The 16,529-nt window shown below is 50.1% G+C and overlaps 9 protein-coding genes across 9 annotated transcripts; 4 read left to right on the top strand and 5 right to left on the bottom strand.

Annotated features, from left to right (window-relative positions):
- Window positions 1-11: 11 nt before the first annotated feature.
- Window positions 12-508, bottom strand: N7487_002506 (uncharacterized protein; the record flags this gene model as incomplete). The annotated part of the gene is made up of 2 exons (XM_056870253.1): window positions 12-121; window positions 325-508. Coding segments are annotated over 2 exons (294 nt in total), but the record flags the coding sequence as incomplete, so codon positions are not given.
- A 763-nt stretch (window positions 509-1,271) lies between these two features.
- Window positions 1,272-2,237, top strand: N7487_002505 (basic secretory family protein; the record flags this gene model as incomplete). Its single annotated transcript, XM_056870252.1, has 1 exon — window positions 1,272-2,237. One exon carries the CDS (start codon window positions 1,272-1,274, stop codon window positions 2,235-2,237), a length of 966 nt encoding a protein of 321 aa, XP_056735036.1.
- A 465-nt stretch (window positions 2,238-2,702) lies between these two features.
- On the bottom strand, window positions 2,703-3,911 carry N7487_002504 (mitochondrial 54S ribosomal protein mL44; the record flags this gene model as incomplete). Its single annotated transcript, XM_056870251.1, has 1 exon — window positions 2,703-3,911. The coding sequence occupies one exon, from the start codon at window positions 3,909-3,911 to the stop codon at window positions 2,703-2,705; it is 1,209 nt and encodes a 402-aa protein (XP_056735035.1).
- Window positions 3,912-4,197: 286 nt separating this feature from the next.
- N7487_002503 (uncharacterized protein) lies at window positions 4,198-4,584 on the top strand (the record flags this gene model as incomplete). The annotated part of the gene is made up of 3 exons (XM_056870250.1): window positions 4,198-4,220; window positions 4,277-4,459; window positions 4,527-4,584. 3 exons carry the CDS (start codon window positions 4,198-4,200, stop codon window positions 4,582-4,584), a joined length of 264 nt encoding a protein of 87 aa, XP_056735034.1.
- A 134-nt stretch (window positions 4,585-4,718) lies between these two features.
- Window positions 4,719-6,017, bottom strand: N7487_002502 (ribokinase family protein; the record flags this gene model as incomplete). The annotated part of the gene is made up of 3 exons (XM_056870249.1): window positions 4,719-5,581; window positions 5,637-5,897; window positions 5,957-6,017. The coding sequence occupies 3 exons, from the start codon at window positions 6,015-6,017 to the stop codon at window positions 4,719-4,721; spliced, it is 1,185 nt and encodes a 394-aa protein (XP_056735033.1).
- A 253-nt stretch (window positions 6,018-6,270) lies between these two features.
- capA (adenylate cyclase-binding protein) lies at window positions 6,271-8,246 on the top strand (the record flags this gene model as incomplete). The annotated part of the gene is made up of 5 exons (XM_056870248.1): window positions 6,271-6,458; window positions 6,587-6,842; window positions 6,903-7,204; window positions 7,261-7,430; window positions 7,465-8,246. Exons 1-5 carry the CDS (start codon window positions 6,412-6,414, stop codon window positions 8,244-8,246), a joined length of 1,557 nt encoding a protein of 518 aa, XP_056735032.1. The 5' UTR covers window positions 6,271-6,411.
- Window positions 8,247-9,081: 835 nt separating this feature from the next.
- N7487_002500 (uncharacterized protein) lies at window positions 9,082-11,792 on the bottom strand (the record flags this gene model as incomplete). Its single annotated transcript, XM_056870247.1, has 2 exons — window positions 11,249-11,792; window positions 9,082-11,121 (listed from the first exon to the last, which is right to left on the bottom strand). The coding sequence occupies exons 1-2, from the start codon at window positions 11,501-11,503 to the stop codon at window positions 9,082-9,084; spliced, it is 2,295 nt and encodes a 764-aa protein (XP_056735031.1). The 5' UTR covers window positions 11,504-11,792.
- Window positions 11,793-12,362: 570 nt separating this feature from the next.
- N7487_002499 (uncharacterized protein) lies at window positions 12,363-13,041 on the top strand (the record flags this gene model as incomplete). The annotated part of the gene is made up of 2 exons (XM_056870246.1): window positions 12,363-12,489; window positions 12,545-13,041. 2 exons carry the CDS (start codon window positions 12,363-12,365, stop codon window positions 13,039-13,041), a joined length of 624 nt encoding a protein of 207 aa, XP_056735030.1.
- A 120-nt stretch (window positions 13,042-13,161) lies between these two features.
- Window positions 13,162-16,331, bottom strand: N7487_002498 (exocyst subunit SEC5; the record flags this gene model as incomplete). The annotated part of the gene is made up of 2 exons (XM_056870245.1): window positions 13,162-13,920; window positions 13,974-16,331. The coding sequence occupies 2 exons, from the start codon at window positions 16,329-16,331 to the stop codon at window positions 13,162-13,164; spliced, it is 3,117 nt and encodes a 1,038-aa protein (XP_056735029.1).
- Window positions 16,332-16,529: the final 198 nt, after the last annotated feature.

Below are 16,529 nucleotides of genomic sequence, written 5' to 3'. Positions count from 1 at the left end.
ATCCAGGGGAATCAAAATGCGACAAGGCCAATGGCGGATAGGAGAACAGACTCGGATTTCGATTTGTCACTAGCCACGATGAAAGTTAGCAGCAGATTCTGCCAGCGCAAGAGAGTAAGAGCTAGAAAAAACAGAGAAATTGCGATTGCGATAAAGGTAAAGATAAAGAAAAAAAAAAAGATAACATGGACGCGTGTGGGTAGTGAGAGCATCAAATAGTTATGGGGTAGGATCGTCGCAAAAGGGCATAGGATATCGGGAATAGAAGAATGGCGAGGAGCATCACGAAGGGTTCAGAGACGAAATAGATGGGTCATAACGTACAGAATCCGATGAGAGCGACAAAGCCAAGTATGAGGAAGAGCGCAAAGTTGACCTCGATATGGTGGGATGTTGAAAAGCGGACGGAGTGAAAACAAGGGGCGATAAGCGCGTGACGATAAGCGCGAGGGATGTAGAGGGATATTAAAAGGGGTTGCCCTTCCTTTTGGCTTTTATTGGGAAGCTGCTATTTCATATGTACCGAGGTTGTTACCTGTCTATTCCTATCTACACCGGTCTAATATGGCGAGGTTGTGCCCAAAACACACATATTAAGAGCCCAACACTGATTTGTTTATTAACTGGGGATCACTCGTCGCAATGGGCAACCAACAGCGTCATGTTTACAACATCTCAATGTCAATACTTATGTTTGCTAAGTAGAAATACCTGAATCGGAATTTTTCCATATTGTTCTACAAGCAAGGTATAAAAATAGCAATCAAAGCCATACTATGACTACAAGATGTTCACTGCATTGTCCAACACGCGTTAAGGATCAATATAAGGCTCAATTGACATCCAATCGATTACATCTTACCCCATACATTTCTTTTTCACTCCAATCAACGTGAATCAAAGCGTCCTAGCACCCCACGAGATCGCCAAAGTGGAGCATGATATCTGTTAAGGATCACCGGCGCCGACAAGGTGCGTATTTGAGGGTGCTAAACTGCAGCCTTCAAGTTTACCGAGATGACCGCGTTTGAAGGGTTGGATGGTTTATAATGCAATATATGTATGTATATATAGGTAGGAGTTCATAGACCATGCATCGGGCCCTAGGGCGAATGCCGATCTAGTCAGCATAACCGTTAGCTCTTAGAACCCCCGTCCTCAGCAAACCTAGACTTTCATACACCTCAGACAAATACAGAAAGTCAAAGAACTCCATAAAAGATCTGCTCCTAGTCAGTCGCTATCAATTAAACCAAATACCCAAATACACTATGACGAGCTCCGCCCCCGCACCTCATCCCTCCGCCATCCCCAAAGACAACACCAAAGAGCAAGAGTCAAACACTTCTAGCAAAGAAGAAAGGCAAACAAACTTGGTATCCAATCTCACTTCACCAATCCCTCAGCCAAAGCTGCGCCTGCACGTGGAAGACCTACGCCATCCAGCCTCAGGTGCCTTCCTCACCTTGATTCCAGACCTCGCATCAACACTCGACAAAGCCCTAGCAAACATCGTAAAATACCTATATACTTCACCCCCAAAGTCCGCGACCTCCCACCGACCAACCTTCACACCAAGCATTCCGCCAACAAGATCCGTAACAGTCTTCCTCCGCGATTACAGTGGGGTGGCCTATACAACAGGCACAGAGCTCGACGACGCGCACAAGGAAATCCACGTCTCGCTCCCGTACATCCAGCACTGTACATCCGGTCCATCTGCGAAAGATGACCCGCTCCATGAGCTAGTCGGAGTCTTGACCCACGAGCTTGTGCATTGCTATCAACACACCGCGCCGCCTAGTTCCCACGAAAATGGTGACGGGGACATTCCCCGTCCTCCGGGTGGACTAATCGAGGGCATAGCTGACTTCGTGAGGCTCAAGGCTGGTTTGGAGCCGCCGCACTGGAAACGTCCTCTGTCTGCGGCGGAGAGGCCGCCGAAGTGGGATATGGGGTATCAGCATACGGCGTATTTCCTGGCGTGGCTTGAGGATGTTAGAGTTGGGAGGGGTGCAGTGGGGATGCTGAATGATCGGCTTTTGAGAGTTGGGTATGTTGGTGAACGGGAGGGGAAGGATGTGGATAAACAGAGTATTGGATTCTGGGAGGGTCTTTTCGGGGTTGGGGTTGGGGGATTGTGGGAAGAGTATGGGCAGTATCTCGACAATCCTACAAAGGAAGGTGCCGGAAGGAGTAGTGGGAACTGGGAGGATGAGATTCTTAACCCGGAGTGATGAAATGGATGTAAAGTCCATATGAATAGGAATTACTAAGTCCATCTGTTCAACTAGAGATATACAACCAGTAGGATCAAAGGACTCAAAGGACCAGAAAGCTTCCATTAATATTGATTTTGTATGCATTCAATAGATATCTGAGAACAGCTCTATATCTGGATCGCAGGGGCAAAACGATTTTGCCCGATGTCTAACTGGAGAAGAGTAAAACAGCGGAGAAGAAAACAATAAGGGAAATTTCGAAAAAAGACACCAGGTGAATCGAAGGGATTGGAATTCCCATAATGTACAGGATCCAGTCATGCAGGAGACAGGATAGATGACTCTTTTTACCGCCAGCCAGCTTCCCATGCGAAAGAATAGCACACCGGAAAAAGAAAAGCGAGATGACAAAAAAAAAAAGGGACATGAAATAATATGTTACCGTGCCTTGAACCAAGGCATCCCATTGCACCAAATATCTTAAACAATGACCTCGCCCAGGTCAACGTGGACCGGCTTCCACGGTACGGCCGTTGGCTCCTCCATCGCACTAGGAACGCGCACAGAAAGCGGGCTGTAGAGGTACCAACCCTTCAGCGCGGCAACAGCAGCACGCTCGCGGGCCTCCATCAGACTGGCGCCAGCGCCCTCCCCAAGCTTGTCCTGACCAGAGAAGATACCAACCACAAAGACGGGGTGTCTGCTCTTACGGCCAGTCTCACTAATGACCTTGGCGACTGGACGCTCGAAGCTCTCGCGAGCGCACAAGCGGGTCAAGTCACGGGCTGGCGCCTGGAAGTTGAACAATTCTGAGATGTTGAGGTGTCGTGAAAGGAAATGTTGCTCGAAGAATCGCTTAGCAGCGGCGCGGCCAGCGTGCAGGTAGATGGCGCCCATAACAGCTCGGACGAACTCAGCGCTCGCTTGCTCGGTGGTGACACCAGCCGCAGACGACTTGTTTCCCTTGAGCGGGTCACCAAATTCATCATCGTAGAAAATCTTAGAAGTGACTGTTTTCCTCCAATTCTTCTGTGCTTCATATGGGCGTGCTGTGGGGTGGGTCGGGCCCGAGGGAAGCTCGGTGCCAGGCTCGAGCCTTTGGAACTGCAACAGACCGGGATCGACCTCACCACCGGGCAAGGCGGCCAAGTCAACACCCCATTCTCGTGCCATCGAGGCAAGGGTCTTGGGCCCAGCGTATGCGTACATGGCGGCAAAAATCACTGTCAAGGGCAGACGAGGGTAGGTGCAAATAAGGTGCTCGGTTGCGTAGTAGGAAAGGAGGTCGTGACCGAGAGTGGCCAGCGAGGCATTGTTGAAATTCGGGTTGGGGTCTGCTGATGCATCGACTAGTGTCCGTGCAAGTGTCTCGATAGGTAATCTGGAAGGTAGGTAGAGTCGAGCGTGGAGAGCGGCAAGTTTTGCAGATTGTCGAGCTGCTTCGACTGGGGGAGAGGGATATTGGAGCTGCGAGTGGCGGGTGTGGGAGTCCTTGACAATCTGAGCCAATTGCTCATCCAAAGGTGCTGGTTCCTCGAAAATCGCTGTTGTCTGATCATCACGGGCTTGGACCGGGGGAGCGGTCGATTGATACCGTTGCCCGTAGATGTGTTGATGCAGACGGTTAACAGTCCGAGCCCGCGGCGAAAGGACTGAACTGCTCCATCTTTGGAGTTGCAGTCTCTTCATTTGGGCGATTGTGGTATTCTGAGGGCCGTAAAAGGATTATACAATGGACGGAAGGGAGAATCGCGACGCAATCAATTAGCATACCAACAACGAGAGAGAAGAGAAATTGTCGCGGCAGTCACGGGATGGCCAAGTCGTGTGAGGTTGCGCTAAACCCAATGTGGACCTAGCGCCTTGGCATCAGACCTGCGACCGAGACGGCCCTTTCGGCTTCCACCTTCAAGAACTACAAGCCCTACGCTCGCTTTATTTCCCTAACAACCCCTTCAATTGCATCTTCGTCACAATGGGTGGAGGTGGAAAGATTCCGTACGTTCCCGTGATTTTCATAACCCCACCAGGAGCTAATGGATTCGACCTGGCAGGTACCCCAAGGAAGTTTGGTCCCCCTCTGGTGGTTGGTACGCCCAGCCAGCTAACTGGAGGGCCAACACTGCGATCATGGGCGCCTTTGTCATTGGTGTCGCTGCTGTCGCCTTCAGCATCAGCGCTGATCGGGAATATCGCGACAAGATGCCCGAGCCCGGCCGTTTCTTCCCCAGCCGATAGTCCGTTACCCGAACCCCATGTCACTTGGTATACCTTATGCTGACCTTTACTTTTCTTGGTTTATAGCTGGAGCAGGCAAATTCGGGAACACGAGAGCCAACAAGCCGCCAAGAACGACTCATGAACAAGGTCCAGCATATTGGACGGCGGTTGTAGGCGGATTCTCAGCAGGACGGAACCTTTTCTTTTTGTTTTTCTACTATTTGATCACTTGTGTGCTGTACGACAATAAAAGGGCGTTCCTCATTGGGCCATTGGTCAATTGACTAAGAGATGTCTCTGAGGAGACTCGTCAAGTGTCCTCAAGAATCGCTGCGTGTACAGGCGGACACGTTCCGTGAATTCAGACTGATTCCACAATTCCTTTCCGTTTCCATCAACGTCGATTTGTGGCACACCGATTTGCTCGACTACAAAGCCAGCTGCGACGGTTGCGCAAATGAGCGCCATAGGATAGTGTTGGTAATTCCCCCAAGAATCACGGGCTTTCTTCCAAGTTTCGGAATTTGATAGAACAGAGCCAATGACCTGGAATGGCTCTCGGCCTTCGGTGACCATGCCTTGGGCTAGAGCACCAAGGAAAGAGTTGCCCGCACCCGTGGGGTCAACCACAGGCGTAGCACCTGAGGCATCGGGTTGATGATATGCGGGAAGCCAAATCTTGCTAGACTTTGAGTAGGCGTAGCTACCATCCTTTCCTGCCCTGATAACTAGCATGCCATTTCCATCGGGGCCAATGCCGGAGTCTGTAATCCTTTGGACTAGCTGCTGGCTTAGTTGGCTCTTCTCGGTCCAACCAGGATGCTCAAACATCATGCCAAGCTCCATGTGGTTAGGACTCACCACATCCACAACTTTATTTGCGGCGAAGAACTTATCCTGTTCTTCTGGAGTGCAGAGATCGGGGACAGGCTCCCAGACGAAGATTGGGCGCCTGGAAGCATGAGCGGCAGACGGCGCTTTCCCTGCCTCCCGCAATTCATCTCGTCGCTGCAGAATATCATGCACTATAGACATACAACGAGATGCAGAACAGACCATATGGAATGTCTTGGACCACACCTGTGAATCGGACAACATTTCAGGCTCAAGTCTTAATTTCGGAGTCAAGTATTTGAAGTCTGCCCGGTCAGTCACCACAGTATGTTCCTTTAAGAGACATCACCGGAAACTTACCTCGTTTCTCATCAGGGTGATATCCGTTCCAGGCTCTCGTTGTTAGCCTGCTAGGGTCCTCTCTAAAAATGCAGGCTGTGTTCCATGATTTGATTACATCAAGCGTCTCAGCAGGGAAATCGGAGCCAACATCCACGATCCAGCTCACAGATCGTGCATACTTTGAGCCTGAGACCAACCGGGCACCCACGACTGCGAATGACGCTGCACCACCGAGGATATTCTTCACACCGGGCCTTGAGCCGCCGAAATCAATATCATCTGAATAACAATACACCTGTGAGTCTACATCCCACTTTAGGGGACGAAGTAAACCATACCGATTATGAACATTCCCAAGGTGCAAAACTCGACCTCAGTAGGCTGATCTTGGGCCACCATATTTGCAGCTAATGCTATGTATAGACACAACAAAGAAGAAGGTTGTTCAGAATGAGACAAGGAGACAAAGAACCGAAACAAGTGTTTGGGGGAGTTTCGACTATCTTACAGTGGATCGGATGGTAATATAATTACCAAATATACCCCGCAACGTCATTTCCACCAACGGATCCCGTTGTAACGTACCATACCACGTCTAGGTCATCTGCGGACCTCAGGAGCTTCGGCCTTTGTCTTCCTTCCACTCCTTATCACCTCGTGTGTTTTTGGAACTCGAGTGCCTAAATCTCAATAGAAGAGAGGTTTTGCTTTTCGACAATCCCTCGGTTTCAACCTACTCAAATCATCCCCTTTATCTTTCCACTTCCACCGTTGGAGCAACGTGTTGCCTATCATGGCGTCCGGCGGCCATATGCATAATTTCACCACCCTCATCAAGCGGTATGTATCCATAATGCTAGCAGTGTTTGGCTCATGGCGTTTCTTTCGTTTACTTTCGGCTTAATCCCCACTAAGCCGCTTTAACACCTATATCCAGCACACTTGACTGACATTGGACTTATCTACAGGCTCGAGGCAGCGACCTCACGCTTGGAGGATATGGCGATGTCATACGATGACTCTAGCGCGTCAAAGTCCTTGACCGGCTCTCCTTCTTCCATACCCGCTATTCCACCACCCCCTAAGCCTTCCCCTCCTCCGCCCGCAGCCCCTGTGGCCGCCCCGGTTCCACCGCAAATTCAGGACTTCGATGCATTGATCAAGGGCGATGTTCAGAACTTTGTCAAGCTGGGAGAGAAGATCGGCGGTCTGGTTGCTGAGCAGGTATGTTTTTGAAGTCTATGAACTTGGTATGTCGCGAGTAGTTGTTGACTGGATCTATAGTCCAAAGCCGTCCTTCAAGCCTTCCAAGCTGAACGCACCTATCTTTTCGTTGTGACGAAGGCCAAGAAGCCTGATACCCAACCCCCGGAGTTAATGACGGATCTGCATAAAGCATCCGATAACATTAACAACATTCGTGAATCAAACAGAGCATCGCCGCTGTTCAACCACCTGAGCGCTGTTGCGGAGGGTATTATCGCGCTTGCTTGGTTCTTTGAAAGCAAGCCCGCGGAGTATGTCACGGACATGATCGGTGGCATTGAATACTACGGAAATAAGGTGCTGAAGGAGTACAAGGACAAGTGAGCACTCCTGTTGATGATGTTTTGAAGGAACCCCCAGGTTGACAGTTTGACAGGGACAAGGCACATGTCGAATACATCAAAGCCTACTATCAGAACTTCAAGGCTCTTGCGGTGTACCTTAAGAAGCACTTCCCCCAGGGTCTGACATGGAATAATGAGTCAGGCATTGATGCTTTGGAAGCTTTGAAGCAGGCTAAGGGCGGACCTGCTCCAGTCACTGGCGGTGCCCCTCCTCCCCCCTCCCCCTCCTCCCCCAGTCCCTGCCCTCAACGTCCCTGGTGGCAGTGCTCCTCCTCCACCTCCACCTCCTGGTATTCCCCCCGCTCCGGCCCCCGCAGCACCAGCAGCAGACATGGGCGCCGTCTTCAACCAACTCAACCAGGGAGAGGGTATCACCTCCACCCTTCGCAAGGTCGACAAATCGCAGATGACACACAAGAACCCCAGCCTGCGTGCCGGATCAATTGTTCCAGAGTCTGAAGGCTCTAGCGCCGTGCGGGGCAAGTCGCCAGCACCTAGCAAAAAGCCCAAGCCTGAGAACATGCGTGCGCGCAAGCCACCCCGCAAGGAACTCGAGGGCAGCAAGTGGCTCGTCGAGAACTTTGATGCCCCTGGCGATATCATCGAGATCCCCGCGCAGCAGAACCAGTCCATCCTCATTAGCCGCTGCAACAAGACCATCATCAAGGTCTCCAACAAGGCCAACGCTATTGCCATCGATAACTGCGTTGGTCTCTCCCTCATCGTCGACTCTCTCGTCAGCAGTCTTGACGTCATCAAGTGCCCCAAGTTCGCTGTGCAGATCGACGGCACGGTCCCCACTCTGCTGCTGGATCAGGTTGATGGTGCAGCCGTTTACCTCGGCCAGCAGAGCCTCAACGCCGAGATCTTCACTAGCAAGTGCTCCGCTATTAACATCAACCTTCCGCCGCCGGAGGGCACTGATGAAGATACCAAGGAGTGCCCTCTACCCGAGCAGTTCAAGAGCTACATCAAGAACGGCGTGCTGGTGAGCGAGATCGTGGAGCATGCTGGTTAAGCTAGGCTCATTGGTTGAAGAGGTCCATGTAATTTTATTTTCATGGATTCCAAAGAATTGTAATACATCATGTTCGACAGGTCGAGCTCACATAGACTTCTTCCTAGATGGCTTGACACTTGTTTGGATAATTTAGTTGCTGTATCTAGCGCTCTGTAGATATAAATTGCAGAAATCCAACCCGCCTATTCTTATCTAGGTATACATCCCATGAAATCTTACCTTACGTCTTTCTATAAATCAAAAACTCTTGAATGTGAACACTCCCCAATATATATCCGCCGTTGATGTACATTGTTGGCAGGCACGGATGAAAGTTAAAATCGCGCAGCAACACAGTTCACACGACGAAATATATATAACTAATTCCAAAATGCAACAAGTTGACCTCACCAACAGATAAACTTAATGTAAACGGTAAAACCACACGGAGAGCACGGAAGATACCAAAAAGAACTATAGAAAGGGGGTATAGTCAATGACCCATGCGCCTGGGCTCCCCAATATATCCATAAAGCACTGATAATGAAAGCAGCCCAACTAAACGCCCAAGTGATAGAGAAAAGAAATACACACATAGCCTGGGCGTGAATCACTATGAATAAAAAAACACTCGGCGCTATTATGTAGGTTAGTATAAACAGGGGATCGGCTGCAAACCAGTTGCGCCTATGTCATACTGTTCTGTGCTGTTCTTTGAGAATGGCGTAGATAGGAAATGAGATGATATGTCAAGTCAGGGCCAAGATACACGTCGGAAATAAGTGTTGGATGGTGCTATTATTATACTGAATGGCGAGGTAGAGGTTCTTGGAGTATATTGCGCTGAGTTCATTCAGCGAGGGCAGTGGTTATGTGTGGGAGATGGTCGATCATAGAAGCCTAATTTGAGTGGATGCCGTTCGTCTACTGTGGACTCTGACCTGTGCACATCGAGGCCTCGGAGTCTTTTGGCGAGTAGGCTCTCGCTGGCTTCTGAACCGCCTGGATGACGTCTGTAAACCTCATCGTGCTTGGTGAGTTTGTTGTACTGAGACGAACTATGCGGAGGAGTATCTTGCGGGCCACCCGTAACATCCATGGGTCTTGGCACATCTAGCTGTGAGGGGAAATCGCTAGGAGACGATACATGTGGATGGAGATGAGGGATCACTCCCTGGGCTATACTCCGTCTGCTGGAAGCTTGTTCAATCCCCAGGCGCACATTTGTGCTCGCAGTACTTGAGATGGAAGACTCTCGGGATGGCTTGTATGGTGTGTACCGAGGCTCGGGATTTTGGATCTCATTCCGTAATTTCTCTTTGCCATCCGGGACGCGGTTTGCAAAAACCACGCGAATAGTCGAATGTAGGTAAAAGCGCCCGCGTGCAGGACAACAGATGTTCAGATGAATGAGGTATCGCAACGTGGGTTTGTCTCGAGGGTCTTCTGTGGGATTCAAGGAAGCTTCAGGGCGATCGGTCCCAAAATTCTTCCGTGCACTGAGCGGCATATCGATGATCGGACCTGCCGAATAGCTGCGTTGTCGAATGAAGGTCTTCGTACCAGGTTCCATATCACTGAGGTCGTATGGAACTAGGAAAAGCTTGACTGCTGTCTTGTGCGGGTTCTTGATTATGATTTGTAGTTGACCTTGTTGGGGAATCCGGTAAGACCCTCCTGGAGGGCATTTAGGCGATTCTGACCTGCGATTTTTCTTTTCCCGACGGCGTTGTGACTCAGCACCACTTGTACGAGTATCATTTACTGCATTTATGACGGGAGCGTCTTCATGTAGTGCCGTGGGATTTGGATTTCGCCTGCGGCGTCGAGTCGGATTGGGATTCTCTTTTGGGAGGGAATTTTCCAAGTCAATCTGTCCCACATAGGGACTTGGATTGTCGTCTGAGATTGAGCGGCCACACCCCGAGGTTGGATAGCTGTAGAAAACAACCGAAAATGGGACCGTAACATGTGGTGGACATTTGAGATGGCCTTTGCATTTCCCCTTGCCTAGGACACCGATCTGAGCCGTGAAATCCAGCGGCTTGGAAGGATTCATTGACATTCTTCCGCGCAAAATTGACTCCTCGTAAGACCCTACCATCGGTGCGTGGGAGTTTGATAAGATATCGGAGACAAAAGATGGCCTTCTTATTCGCGATGGTGAGATCTGCCCTCCCGGGGACGGTGCGAGTTGAAGACTATATGCCGAGGTTAATGACCGGCGAGGCAAGGACGTTTGATTGGTAAATATATCATGCTGCCGTCTGGGTGGAGATGGACTGCCAAGGCTAGGAATTTGATGGCTTGGTAGGGAGAATTGGAGATTCCCAAATGTCTCTGGTGGCAAAGTACGGCGCCGGTTCTTTCTCTCCAAAGACTCCGAAACGTCCCCATGGTCAACACGGGACGAAAAGTCCAAGTCGGTATTATTCGCTTGGTATACTAGGGGACTGGTGGGAGCTTTCAGAATATAGCTTGATGAGAATGAACCCACTGACGGTGCACGAGCGCGAGCATTCAAAATATCATCAGATTGACGATGTTCATTTGATGTGCTTGTCCTTCGCAAATCGGGTGGCAAAATCGGTGCTCCAAACCAGGGAGTAGTAGGAGAGGAGCTGAAATTAGCAAAGGGAGAAGCCGAGCTGGGCCCGGGAAAAGGAGACCCAGGAGCGTTTGAGTCATGGGGATCTGTGGCGCCTTCCCTGAAATCACCGGAGTGTAATGCGGATCGAGGTCTCTGGATATCGGCCGGCGATTCCAGTTCCTCTGTCGCTTTGGTGTGATATTCTTGGCTAAGAGAGCGGCCTTCATGCTCCTTCGCTGCTGTCTGTGATTGCTCTGGTGAGGTCCGAGAGTTAAATACACCATTGTTGTGCCTATCCGGGGACTATTGGTATGTTAGCCGACGTATACTTGAGATGGGTTGGACTATCAAAGAAAAGTGAAAGAAAATATAACGAAAATAAAAGAAAACAGACGTATCTGCTTTCAAATTCACGGATAGATTCACATACCATATGTTGAAGTCTCCAAGGCGAAGATTCTTTGATGCGGTGTATGAGTTCCTCCCGGTCATTCGCCCAGGACTTGGGCGGATCCAACGCCGTTGAATGCATAGAGTTGGTTGTCATTTCTGGAGCAGCTATCTCATGGAAATTGAGATCATTTAGCGGGGACTGGGAGGACCCTGTGGTCGGGCGTTCGCGATTGCCATGGTCGGGTGACCATAGATAATGACGCCGCCGATCCGGATCTCGAAATAGGGGCATGGTGGCGTGATAAGGGCAGACTATAAGGCCTGAAACGCTAAAGGTGACATTTCAGGAGGCCACCCACGTAGCACCTTTTGAAACCAGCGCCGAGCTGTGCCGTGGTGGGGGGTCCAAGTTGAATGCGGTGTACCAGTATGATTCGGGTATATGCAGTGATTTTACTGATTGGTGAAGGAGATAGCGGATTATATAGAAGAGAGTACTTTGTATGTCACACCCTTGGCCTGGCTTTTGCTCTCTCAAATGTATGAATGCCCAGTTTATGCCTCAAAAATGGTTGAATAGGGGAAGAAAGTATTGAGTAGGTCGTGTGCATTTGTGTCGTTGAATGAGGTGGGCACCCGTCGATCTCGGAGATCCGGACTGAGAACGTCATGTGATGGACCAGTGACGTTGTATTGCAGTGATTGGGTAGTCCTCCAGGGCTACATTGTAATATGTTGTATATTTGCATTCTTTAGGTCTCAATAATGACCTTAGAGGCTTGATGCCTAAAAAAATGGGACAGATGTTGGGGAGAAATAGAGGGAGAAAAAGGGCACACATAGTGTGCAGACCAGCTAAAATGATAATATAATCTTTGATAATGTCGCATGTATTGTACACATTGTAGATGATATTGTAGAAGATATTCTAAATACTCATTAACTATCATTTCAATCCTTTAGAATCAAAATTAAGTCAGACAAAAAGCGTTGTATACATCTATTGTATGGTTCAAAAAGTTCATACTTAGCTGTTAGTGGCCGAGACCGATGTTCCGTGCGGAGATCGCCACTTTTTTTTTCTTCTCCAAAAGCTTTTCGATTCCAACACACGTCACGACGAAACACATTTGTTTTGTTTGAATATCAAAATGGCACCGAAACGTACCCACGACGGCGATGCTGCTCCAGCATCGAAGGGCGATCCCGCGACCAAGAAGCGCAAGGGTTTTAGCGTTGGACCCGCCAACTTACCAGATGGCACATATCGTCGCAAGAGTGAGCGTGCCCGAAAGCTATGCCTCGAATGAGACTAACGAACAATTAACAACAGCCCAAAAGATCAAAAATGACTTGATTCACAAAGCCAAAGTGAAGAAGGCCTATGCCAAGATCAAAGCCGAAGAACTTGCCATCGCACCAAGGAGATCCGTGTACGACACCGCCGAAGCAGATGAAATAACAACTGGGAAGGATGAGGAAAAGGCCGGTGATGACACAACGACTCTGGAACTTCATCCGGATCGCATAGCCATGTTGAACGAGCCCGAGGCCGAGCCGGCACCTGCACCTAGACCAGAACGGCGCCCACGAGGCGAGGGCAAACAGAGAGAGCGCAGGCCAAAGCCTTCTGCATTCTCAAAGGAGATGGAGTTTGCAGAGAAGCGGAGGAAAGCGGAGGAAGCACGACAGAAGGATCGTGAGGCGAAACAAAATGAGCGTGAGAAGCTGTTGCGCGCGAAGCGGCCAGACCAGTTTGGGAAGAGAAGATTAGGTAGAGAGAGCAATGCGCTGCTTAGTCGCGTGCAGCGGATGGTTGGTCAGAATTAGAGAGCAAAGGCAAGAACTACACATGATGTGGACTATGTTTTCGTGATACCCGGTTGGATATGAAAAAATTAAAGAAATTCAAAGCATTCAATATTCGATTCTTTAACTGTCTTGCTAAACCTATGTCGCGGCTGCAGCGGAAGGCTTGGAGGCCCCTCCGCCATTTCCACCACCGCCGCTTCTCGGCTTTTTGAAACAAGCAAACTCTCCCTTCGTCCGATCTCTGAGCCGTTTTAGGATAATTCGCATTTCTCCTAGTTCGGCCTTCAGTCTCGTGCGAGCCTCGTTTGTGGTACGACAATCTAGCTCGACGTAGATCTGGCTTTGTACATTAGATGCCTCCTCAGTAATATACGCGGAAAGAGTCTGTGCAATGAACTCGGTGTCCAAGGTAGCTTGCATCAAAGCTGCTAACGAGAAGGAAGACCGAGCACGGAAGGCATCAAGCAATGATGAAGAAATTTGAGAAAGGAGATGTGTTAACACGGTGACCAGCAGCGAGGAAGGTGAGCTTGACGCAGCGCGATTAGCACCTGGTGACACAGTAGATGGAATTGTTGTGGAGATCTCTGTGTGGACCAGCACCATGGTCAGCATAGTGTTGTAGACATATGGGCGGACTTGCTCCGGCCTGTCAACAGACGGCTCCCAGTCCGGAGATGAAATGCCAGCGGTGATTGTTTTGTTCAATAAGGTAGTAGTCGGGGTGATATATGACTGGAATAGCCTGTCTTCAATCTGGCTTAGCACGTCCCGGACAGTCTTGGCCTCTTCCGTTAGCTTCACTGAGAAGGATGTCTCAAAGTTCGAGATAAGCTGTGGGACATGGTCGGCCTGTAGAGCCTTGAGATTTGAAAGTGTAAGAAGGATTCGAACATTCTGTTTATGTGGTCAGTTATTTAGATATCACATCAAATTGGACCGCCACTTACCCGATTCCAAGAATCGACCGAATCAGCTGAGAGAATCGACAACGCTGCGTCAGTCGCTTGGCTTGTCATTGCTGGTCGAGCAATAATCCATTCATTTTCTTCATCTACTGTCGTCAGGCGCTCGGCGTTTTCGACCAGGCCGCTTAACGCCTTGTAAACACTCGATACGAACTGAGAGCGGACCATTTGAAGCAGTTTCGCAGGCGGCTGAGTGACAACATCCACAGAACCTGACTTTGCCATAGCTTCCGAGATGTAAAGGATTTTTTGCATGCCTACAAGGACAGCACTCTCAAAAGCCACAAAGAACCCGGGCATCTTAGTCAAATCACGGTTCTCTGAATCGCGTGTCCAGTCTTCTAACATTTTGCAGATCTCCGCATCTTTACTCCAGGCAGCACACGCCACACGTGCACATCGTTCCCGGGCAATACTAACAAGGGTTTTGAGGAGGTCATAGGTTTTTCCAGAGCCGCCAATCGGCCTTAGGGCTGCCATTTCGCTCGCCGCGGTGCCCACGGTGGCGAGGAATTTACTCAGATAATGCACTCCACTGAGAGAATTGGAAAATGGTGGCCAGAATGCGAAATCCTCCCAGTGCTCTCCAAGCTTTGGGGGAGGATATGGTAGGTTCTTCGGATCGAGCTTGAAGCGGGACTCTGTTGGAGTAATACCCCTCGACTCTGGGGTTGATGGACTTGCCGGAATTGGCGAGAACAGTAGGGAGATATCCTCGGTTGGGGGTTCCGTGAAGAGGGCCACGACGTTCTCTCGAATGATATTGACCAGCACTGTGATACCCATCTCTAGTTCCTTAATATTATCGTCTGAAAGGTGGTGATGTTTGCGACTCTCTCCTTCGAACCCGGCGGGCAAAAGCCGTTGTCGATTGCCATCAATGAATGATTGTGCGACTTCCCAGAAATCCAAAACTTCGCCCAGTAAACCACTTTGCGAGGACAGAAGTCGGGTTAGGAAAGTTTGTATGCATTCCCACAACTCAATGACTTGATCCGTGTCTAGTCTCCCTGGTACCTCTACCGCACCATCTCGAGGTGCCAGGCGGAGATAGGATGCCGTAGCCTGTGGAGTTGGTCTCTCTCCGCCGGCAAGTCTTCTTCTTAAAATTTCAATTTCAACCTTGCATCGGTCACAGAACCCTGTGATCTTTGTCTTCAAGAATTCATAGCGACTCTGAAGCCATGTCCAGATAGGGTTGTCTTCGACGCCGAGTTCCAACAATGCTCCGATCAACTCCATATGTTCTTCCACAGGTCCCAAGGCTGTGCTTGTAGTTGACGTGGTGGGGGCATCGGCAAGACGCCTCCAGAGATCACGCTTAAAGTCGTGGATTTGGTGGTCAACGTCCATCCACATCCGGCCCATAGCCAAAATGGTGTGTGTCTCAGAGTCGTTTAGATGCCGGCGGGAGGTGGATGCCTGCTCAGCGATATTTTTCGCCTGATTAGCGAGTGTCCTTGCTTTGGTATACTGCTCAAAGACAGCATCGTAATCACGTTGCTGGATGGACTTGGACAGGTGGCTTCCAATTTCATAGACATCGCGGTGTTTCTCCATGGTCTCCACCACCGACTTCAGTACCTGCTCTCGTTCGCGACCCCCAAGAGCCGGCCCCCACACCTCCTCGGCCTTGACAGAAGCTTCAACCAAAGGACCTCTAATACCCTTCATGCCGAACTCGCTCTCCTTGACCAGAGCGGTCTTCTTAGGAGCCACTGGGGCAGGAGATACACTCCGGTGTTGACCTGAATAGCTCCGGAAATGTCCTGACCTGCGGGGAGTAAGACGTGGGTCCTTATCAACGCCCTGGTTTCTCATCTCAGTGTAGACGCTATCGATAGTTGCCTTGGCACGCACGAAACGCTCAAAGTTGGCTTCCACCAGCACTTTCAGCGACGCCGACTTCTGGTCGATGGAATGCGACAAGTTATCCAGGCCGCCCATCAGTGATTCGATAGAGGCTGAGTGATGCGCTTGTGATAGGAATAGTGCGGGCGAGAATGATGTCGATGACAACAGGTACCGTGATTTGCCCTCTTCCTCCAATGGCACTCCTCGCTGCTTGAGAATCCGGAGAACGCTGTCGCTTGTACCCAAGGGATCGGGCTCATCTTCCCGCGCATTGTCTCTGCCCTCCTTCCCTCTTCGTGAACCAAACTTGCCTCTCCAATCACTGGTACTGCGTTCGAGAGCTATGTATCGGGACTTGCGTGGACGGGAGTCTGTTCGCTGAACTGGTTGTTCTTCTGGCTCATCGGCCACGTCTAAAGATGCCGGCCATTCCTCGGGGAACTCGGAGGGTAGGTTGTAGTGGCTTGCGACGTCGAGGTCCGCCATTATTGCCAGGTGTGCAGTAGCTAGGACGAATTGAAATACAAAGGAGAATCAGGGTGGTCACTCTGCAGGTGACCAAGATCTGATAGCAGAACCCTAATCAATGCTGAGAACCTATAGCTGGTAGTCAAGAGTGGACACCAGGTCAAAGAGTGGACTCGGGCCGGGGGGGAAATGAAACCACCAATGCGGTCTGAGGGT

The sequence above is a fragment of the Penicillium crustosum genome, assembly GCF_028827405.1.
Source record: "Penicillium crustosum strain IBT 35664 chromosome Unknown utg000001l_segment0_segment0, whole genome shotgun sequence".
Taxonomy (NCBI): domain Eukaryota; kingdom Fungi; phylum Ascomycota; class Eurotiomycetes; order Eurotiales; family Aspergillaceae; genus Penicillium; species Penicillium crustosum.
This window is presented reverse-complemented; position numbering and strand designations above follow the sequence as displayed.